We start from the raw sequence: 9,090 nt of genomic DNA, 5'->3' as shown, positions 1-9,090 counted from the left end.
CAGACTGAATTAGTATCTGTTGAATGTGGTCACCAAAGAATTTGAAGCACCCGACGAACCTCATTTGTGTTCTTCGGGTTCTTCCTACATTTTCCGAGGTGTCACGTTCTCTGGGATTAGCCTTTCACCGCAACCTTTTTGTTTATTTACGTCTAATCAGTCCATCTGCCTCTTCTTGGTGACTACTTCTGCTGTACAGAAAGCTTGCTTCCTGTTTTAAGCACAACCCTTCAATCCTTACCCACCCTTGCCTACTTAAAACCATGCATAGGAAACAGCGTACACACTGTATATACACAAGCCCGCGCCGGTGTTAATTTGATGGCCATGGTGGTTTAGAATTCCACAGCGCCTCAATTCAAGATGAATTTCCTCTACAGATTGGGAATATTCCTTAATATTCTGTGGATACAAGCTTTCTTTGTGCCTGGATTACAGTGTAATCTGTCAGAGGAAGGTAGGGCTTAAAGGATGGTTTATTTATCAACACTGGAGTATAAAATGATACTATGTAACCACACACTATTGCCAAAATGTGAAAATGGGAGCAATACAGATACTCAGAGCACGTTTCTTTGTTAGCGGGGCATAAGGCATTAATATGAACTTTGGGCTCCTTGTTAACTTGAATGCAATGCCCACAATGTCTTTTTTTTTTTTTTTTTTTGTATTTCCAATATTCTTCATTTATTGTGTTTGTCATTTTTGGAGCAGATGTTTTGTTCTTGAAGGATGAGCCTAATCCAAAGTGTTTCTCTCGGACAACATTTGATTTCACCTGCTTCTTCGAGACTGCAGACAACAGGACTTATAATTTGTTCTACTCTATAGAGTATGTTAAACACTGTGAATGTACTGAACTTTCTGTATTATGAAAACTATTAAATACTATTTATGCATTGTGTTTAGACACTTTTTGATACTTCTGGCATGCTACTGATATTTATTTATTATTCTATGTGCACGCTTCTGCTGTATACTGACTACATTTTTAGGAAAGTTCTTAGTTAGTTCACTAACTTAGTTAGTTAGTTTTTTTATTGATTGTTTTTGTATTTTTGATAGACCATTTTAATGGTTTATGCACGATAGTCACCTGTATTGCATTTCTTCTTACCCGCAAGGCAAGATGTTTAAAACTGTTTTATTAGCTCATTAATGAGCAGCCCTGCCTGTTGTTTTTTTTCTTTCATCCTAATCAAGCTCTCCAGCGCAGAGGTGTGAATTATCCGTCCAGAGAACAGAGAAGGGAACTTTGCTGCACATCTGCTCTTTTCCTGAAGTTATGTGGTTTGTTGACTACATCCTTACAGTCACTGAATCCTTTACGAACGCCACCATCTACACTCGGACTGTCTTTATAACCGAACATGGTAAGACATCTTGTCTTTTCAAAACTGAATTTTTCATCACATAAAGAGTATTGAAGAAACTTTACTTAGATACTGTATATTACAAAATTTAAAACATTTTCATCTTTTGATAAAGGTGACGAATAGATGCTGAGTGTTATGGGTTAGATCAAAAATAAGCTGGAGTGAACTGGAATTTAGGTTTTGCATCCTTGAATCCTAGTTTAAAGGACGGGAAGGCTTTAGGATGATTTGCAAGGAAGTAACTATGTTGATTAAAAAGAGAGAAGAAAGCACAAATAGCATTGCTAACTTATTGTGGGTATCACCAGTTAACTAGAAAGTCAGGGGCCACCTCAACCTTTGCCAAGGCACTAGTCAATTATTCCCACCATCTTCCCATCTATAATCCAATACTGTGTTCTTCCTTCTGTGATGATGTTCCAGCCCCAACTCCTAAACCTGAGTGTTTTTTCTTTTAGTTCTTTTAGATCCACCAGTTAATCTGTCTTTATACCCAAATGGCCAAGTGGGACAGCTGAATCCTTCATGGACTTCAAACATAAAAGATGTACTAGTGAAGTACAGAATTGAGTACTCCTCTGAGGTCCTTTACAAGGAGGTAGACCTAGAGGTACACACAGCTGTTCTCCTTTGTCTTTCAGCTGTTCCCTTTAGGAGTTGCTGCAGCAGATCATCTGTTGTCATCTGACACTACACCCAGCATCCTCCTTTGTCACACCAACCCTCTGCATGTCCTCCTTTCATAAATCTTCTCTGTGGTCTTCCTCTTTTCTTCCTGCCTTGCAGCTCCATCTTAACCTTCAATTGTCCGATACATCCACTGTCCCTCCTCTGCACATGTTCAAACCATCTCAGCCTTGCCTCGCTAACTTTATCTCCAAACGGCTCAATCTAAGCTGTCCCTCTGATGTGCTCATTTCTAATTTTGTCCATTCTGGTCCATTCTTGCTTCTACTGACTTTCATTCCTCTTCTCTCCAGTGCATACCTCCATGTCTCCAGAATCTCTTCCACCTGCTCCATGCTCTCGCTACAGATCATGTTGTCTGCAATCATCATAGTCCACAAAGACTGAGTAGTCTATTGTGTTTTCATCGGTCACCCATTGTGAAGCCCTAGGGTGCTTCACAAATCAGCTTCCCTTTCTAGACCCTGGGCTTAAGACCATCTTTATAATTCTTTAAGTGTTTACGGCTCAACTGCTGTTCATGACAACTGCATTGGATGTGAATTTTTATACAGCTCCCCAAAGTCTATGAAGGTTTGAAGTTATGCATTTGGTGGTTAGTTGTTATAAAAGTCAGTCTAAAGACTGCCTAATATAGAATTCCATTTACTGTCAGTTTGCTATACAATCTTGATAACCAGTGCCAGAATTACCAAATGATTCCTGAGCTCTGCCTTCTGAGACTGACTCATCTCGTTGTAGCTTATATTTTTGTGGTTACTTTTTTCAAACATACCTTTATGATGACGCTTTTGATTTCTACCTAAGAAAGAGGACACACTGGATTCTCTGAAAGAAGGCGAGGAGGTTAAAGTGCAAGTCGCTATTAAACCTGATTCACCTTTTGATGGCCCTTGGAGCAGGTGGTCAGATCCTGCGCGAGCTGTGGTCCCCCAAAGTGCAGGTGCGTCCAAGCGAGAATTACAGAGAGAATAAAATGGTACCCATTGAACAGCACCTGGTTGCTCAGTAATGATCTTTTCCATGCTTTTCAGATGACACTGCACTTTTATGCTTCACCTCTGACCTGAAAAATGTCACCTGTCACTGGAATTCGAGCAAATATGATAAAAACAACTTTGGACTTTTTTACCAAATCCTTCACAGGTAACACAAAACACTCGTTCATCACTTCATGAATTATTACGCACAGGTCATTTTTCCATCCACCTGTGTTGTGGCACAAAAGCATCCATCCAAGCATCCTTCCATCTTATTGTCACACAGTTTGAGCACTAAAATACTCAAACTAATCCAGAGTTTTGAACAGGTCAATTCAACAGAAATGCATATGAAACTTTTATTTTCTGTGATTTGACTTTGTTACAACTCTTGTAGCAAAACCTCGAGGTGGACGAGTTGGACTGAATGTGTGGCTGATGAGAAAATCACTGACCAGTGTTGTTTCCATGGAGGAGAGTCCAGGGAAGTCAGGGTCAAGCTCACAAACATCTCAGGTCCAAAAAGGAGGACTTTCTACACTGGAGCATTTACACTCAACAACTCCAGTGAGTGGCATTTAATTGTTTTATTTCTATCATCCTTGGTTATTTTGCATGTGAGATCTGTGTTTAAACTGAAATTATTGCTGCTTTTTAATTTTTTTTTTTATCAAGAAGCAGCTCAGAAAAGTCCCCATTACTAACCAACTGTGCCATGAATGACTAACTGCTATTTTAGTTTGTATGCTGAAGTTTTGCTTCTAAGAACATGCTCATACATTTACTCAGATCTTTCAGTCATATAAGTGATTAATATATACAACAGTCCTCTGGTCAGTTGTGAACATGTTCAGACTTGGTTTACCTCACTAACCTTTCAATTTGGAGGAAAGGCAGAGGTTTGTTAGCTCTTAGGCTTGCCTGGATTTCTTGAAGGAAACTTTCAGTTAGGCTTGTGGGCCTCCTTTTCACTGATCAAACCTGAGACAGGGTCTTATGAAAGATTTTTTCTTTGCAGTCAAAACATCCCCACCAACTCATCTGAAAAGAATCCTCAAGAAAGATAAGTTGTGCTTGAAATGGGACGCTCCTCTTCCATCACTGTCAAATTACCTACAGTATGAATTTGACCACCAGCTGAAAGAATATGAAGGATGGAAGGTAAGTAGCTGTGTATGTGTGCACTGTTGAAGTGAATATATCTTCCTTCCTGTCCTTTAGATTCCTTTCAAAACTATTTAGAATTATCATGAAGGCAATTATTTCTGTTTGTGGACCAATGATATGAGGTCTAAGCAGTGTCATGGCTGCTAAAGGCTGCTTGATCTTTCCACCAGATGGCGCCAGCGTTGAACTTTTCAGTTTATGTGCAGCGAGCCCATTAAATCACATGCATGAGTACATTTTAAGAGAAATCTCAAAGGTGTTGTCAAAGAATGCAAAGGAAATAACATACTTTAATCATATAATAATGTGATTTGGTTCCCTTTCTGTTTCAGTATTTCCGTCCAGAGATGGTAAAGGGCCCTAAGACAGAAGCATGTGTTGAGGTTCCAGCAGGCAGCCAGTACAGAGTCAGGGTCAGAGCTAAACCCGCTGGGCAAATTTACTCTGGCTTCTGGAGTGACTGGTCCAATGTGTTCACTGGTGAAAACCCCCGTGACTCCCTCAGTTACACAGGTAAGCCTCCAACAAGATCAAAAATTCAATAAATACAAACTTGACCATAAAGTAAAATAAAAAATATCACTAGGTAGAGATGAGTAGATTACTCCTTTCTAAGAACTAGAAGCAAGTAGTTTATTTAACTTTTAGTAGTTTGAAATGTTATCTTTATGTACAATGATGTTCTTTGTTGCTGTAAGGGAACAAACAGATATGATACATTTCAAACTTTGATGCATTGCATTTTCAGGCATGTTGCTCATCGTGTGTATCCCAGTGTTTATACTGATAACAGCCACCGTCAGCACCATCGTGTGTGCCCTGCACATCAGGTAGATGTTATTTTTCTCACAGCTCATTCAAAATTTTAATCACCTATAAGAAAATCCAAACCAAGATGTTCCCTTTTTTTATAAGGGATTTTTTTAAAACAAAATTTTATGACATAAAAAGATTGTTGTTTCCTCTCTTTTGTGCATTTTTATAGGAAAGTCAAGCAGTATTTTTGGCCACCAATTCCAAACCCTGAGAAAGTCTTGCAAGGCTATCTGACAGAGATCAACACGCAGAAGAGGGTAAGTTATTTAACTGCATTACAGGTACTTTCATCCTTGTTTTCTTGGAAAAATGGACTAGAACCAGATATTACGTGGGACCACAAAACTCCTGCAGGCCCACCCATAGCAAAAAACAGCAACTATTTATTGGAATACTCTGATCTGTATTTTATTTGGTCTTGGAAAATATCTACAGTATGAATTTAGATTAGTTTTGTGACATCTTTGTGGCATGATGATAAGGTTTCAGACTCTCGTTATCTTATAAAAAAGTGCTTGCTTTTAAATGAATTAATATTAATGATATTAATAAATGGTGATCTTTTAACTCATTACACTATCTAATACAGTAGAAGTCTATACTGACAGTCTCCCCCCGGGGGGTCGAATTCATGGTAGAGAACTAGAAGCATGTCCCTCGTGATTCTAACCTGATGAACTACCTTCTTGTAGACTTCTCCACTCAAAAGTGCTGTTTCATCTTTGGGCTGTAACCGTAGATTCCACTCTGATCACCAGTGTTACACATCAAAGTCAGCAAGGATTTAAATGCATTTTTTACATTTAGATGTCAAAAAATATTTGGATCAAACTAATGGCAGTATGTTTTTTGTTTTTTTTAAGAAAAACAAAAGTTAAGCTTGCTCCAAATGAAAGCACTTTTCAAATGACATTTTTTTTCCTTATTACAAACAAATCCCTGTACACTATAGGATCATCCTGTTCTAGAAAAGCTGTGCTCCGAGGAAAACACTACATCTGTAGTGGAGATCATGTCTGAAGAAGAGGTTTCCGAGTTTAGGAAGCCGTCAGAAGAATTCGCCGAGCTCCTGTCATCAGAAGGGAGCTTCACCAGCAGCGAACTGGTAGATGGAAGCCTGGGGACAGAAATCTTTCCAGACTACGTGACTCTCAACAAAGACAGTATCTTTCTCTGCTCACCAGCAAACATTTACATATATGAGCATGTGACAGAGAAAGGAGACCATGAGATAGGAGATGAGTACCTTCCCACGTGTTCCTGCTCTGATGGCTCCGTCTGCTTCTCACCTTGCTTGTGCAGTGACCTTCTTAACCATTCATATTTGCCTCTGGCAGAGCCTGCAGAAAAATTCAGCTGCAAGGTCACTGCTGCAAGGAGTCCCGGAAACATCTATACTAACTTTCCATAAGAAGAACAAAAAGTGTAGCAAGTGTTTTTTTGTTTGTTTGTTTGTTTGTTTCCATCAGTGCAAATCTTCTGTACAGTAATCTCTGCACTTTGTACTGTTTGGCTGTAAAAAAAAAAAAAAAAAAGGGCTACAAAATGAAAACAGAGCTCAGCTATGAATTATTTGAGCATTAACACATCGTTTGGCCCAAGTAAAGAAGCGATTCCACAAAGTCGTCATCAACGGTCAGCCCTGATATATAGTCTTTTAGGATCAGATGGTATCAGATTTGGAGTTTAAGTTTTTGGTTGGCAGGATTTTAAAGCAACTTTCATCTTACTTTCCATCTTCAAATTGTATATTGTATGCAGGGCTGTCTCTATCTTGTGTGAGACAAAATGGTGAGACTATGAGTCTGTGCGTTCAGTGGTGTGACCAATTAAGAATCATTTCTGAGTCTTGTGCTATACTCAGCCATATGCTCACAGGATCCCTCTGCGACACGTTCCGGCTCATTCACACTGCCGCTGTTTATGAAGAAGAGAGTCTTCCGCAGCTGCTTATTTCATATAATTTAAAGTTATGTTAACATTTGGGGGAGTTTTACACTATTGTGATACAATTTTGTACATCGCGGTAATGGAATGCAATGGAGTTTGCTTTGGACCTTGGTGTAGAAGGTGTACATTCTTTCTGTATGCTGTATAAAGCAAATTTCCCCTTAAATGTTACATTGTTGCTAAGTGAAGATGACACCCGAGTGTTTTTTCCCCCTTCACTGTCCTACCAATGTTGTATAGTGATTGTACGTGTTACTTTTTAGACATTTTTGCAACTTCCTTTCTTTTTTCTTTTTTAAAGAAAGTACAATAATAACTGAAAAAAAGTGTTAATTATGCATTACAATGTTGTTTTCACGTTTTGCAGTTTTGACAATAAAATTTAACAAAATTATATTCTTTTTGGATTTTCTGTAGTCACTGAACCATTTAGGCTTTGACTGGTATTACGTTTCAAAGCGAAACCCAGGAGATGCTCAACATTTTACATATTTGCCTCTGGTTGGGCCTGCAGGTAAGTTTAACTGCAAGGTCACTGCGGCAAGGAGTATCAGAAACATCTATATCAAGTTCCCCTAAAAAGAAAGAACAATGTAAGAAGTGTACTTTGTTTCCAGTGGTGGAGATTTCATGTACAGTACAATATGTAAAGTTGGCTTTGAAAAGGATACAAAATGAGGGTTAGGACTCAGTGATGACTTATCTGATGATTAAAAGAAGTGTTTCCATAAAATAACAACGATAAATTTTTTCTATGAAGGCTTTTAGAACAAAAACGTTCACGTCACACTTCATCTTCTTGCTTTTCTTGCCTCCACCTAAATAACAGCTACAGTATCCTACCTTGAGATATCTTATTTTTATTTTTTAAAGCACAAGCCGTCTTTCTGTGTGTTATACTTTTACTGTCAGTAGGTGGTGGTAGAGATCAGCAGGTGGGCTGTTGTCACAATAAGTCCTTCTCAGACATGTGGGCAGCTACACTACATGACAGAAACTGGGAGAACATTTAGATTTTGGCTGAGTCTTAAGTTTGTATTTTTATCATACATTCACACACACACGATATCCCCGTAAGCAATATTAACTTTGTAGTAATATGAGTAAACTGGTGAGGATGTTTCACTTCAACTCTGTCATAAAAAACAAACAAACAAAAACCAACAGACAAATTAACATCTAGCTGTAATGTATTACACAAAATAATGAAAGGCTCAATGTAAGATGATTCAAATAATTATCACTCACAAACTGTACTTAAGACCTGAGATGAAACATGGGAAATCACAACATCACGACCACTGGTGCGGACGAGGGAACCAACAAGAAAATGAACAACAATTCTTTAACAAAATCACTGCACTGTTTGGGAACACCGTCTTCAAAAAGCAAGAACTGCATTAAATGTTCATTCAGACATTTATTGACTATTTTGGTGTCACTCGGGGAGGTTGATGATTTTAGATAATGCCAGCTCTTGACACAGTACTAATCAGACGGTGTATGACTGTATCACTCACTGGTTGAGAATCACAAATGGCTCTGCAACTACTGTATGCTATCACCCCGCATCCAGCCAGCCGCCTTCTGTAAAATATACTGCTGTCGCACTTTAATGGCACATCTACAGCGTTCGCCAGACTGTATGATATCATGGCCATAAATTAGCCCACAATCGTCTATGAGGCAATCGCAGAGGGTGGGAGAAAAGCGAGCTATGAGAGGGAGACAGTTGAGAGAAAGCTTAAAAGAGTCAGTGTTTACTGGCGTACAAGCCTCTCCTCCCAACAAGAATTCTTTCCATGTTTCATCACTGCCCACTTGCCCATACACAAATGTCTGTGGAGGGAGGTTGACTCACCTCATGATGTCATTTCCTTAACTTTCACTTGCAATCAGAGTGAGAAACGACATGGTTTGAAATCTGATGGGCTTTAACATACATACGGTGTAACACAGTATACGTGTTTACGTATGCTATGTTGCCATGTTTACAGGCCCTAAAAACGTGAATTCAGCAACAACAGGAATAAGGCCACCGAGGCAGGTCAACCTTTCAGCTCCTACTGGGACGCAACACATGGAAACACAGCAAACAGCTTGTTCTGTATTTG

The 9,090-nt window shown here is 39.0% G+C and overlaps 1 protein-coding gene across 1 annotated transcript; it reads left to right on the top strand.

Annotated features, from left to right (window-relative positions):
• The first annotated feature begins 270 nt into the window (after positions 1–270).
• Positions 271–7,372, top strand: mpl (MPL proto-oncogene, thrombopoietin receptor). Its single transcript, XM_084910973.1, has 12 exons — positions 271–457; positions 715–832; positions 1,204–1,373; positions 1,835–1,986; positions 2,871–3,006; positions 3,098–3,209; positions 3,441–3,610; positions 4,062–4,204; positions 4,543–4,723; positions 4,959–5,040; positions 5,196–5,283; positions 5,979–7,372. The coding sequence occupies exons 1-12, from the start codon at positions 364–366 to the stop codon at positions 6,435–6,437; spliced, it is 1,905 nt and encodes a 634-aa protein (XP_084767099.1). The 5' UTR covers positions 271–363; the 3' UTR covers positions 6,438–7,372.
• Positions 7,373–9,090: the final 1,718 nt, after the last annotated feature.

This window comes from Perissodus microlepis, chromosome 17, assembly GCF_051167445.1.
Source record: "Perissodus microlepis isolate ML-2025 ecotype Zambia chromosome 17, ASM5116744v1, whole genome shotgun sequence".
In the NCBI taxonomy this organism is placed as follows: Eukaryota; Metazoa; Chordata; class Actinopteri; order Cichliformes; family Cichlidae; genus Perissodus; species Perissodus microlepis.
This window is presented reverse-complemented; position numbering and strand designations above follow the sequence as displayed.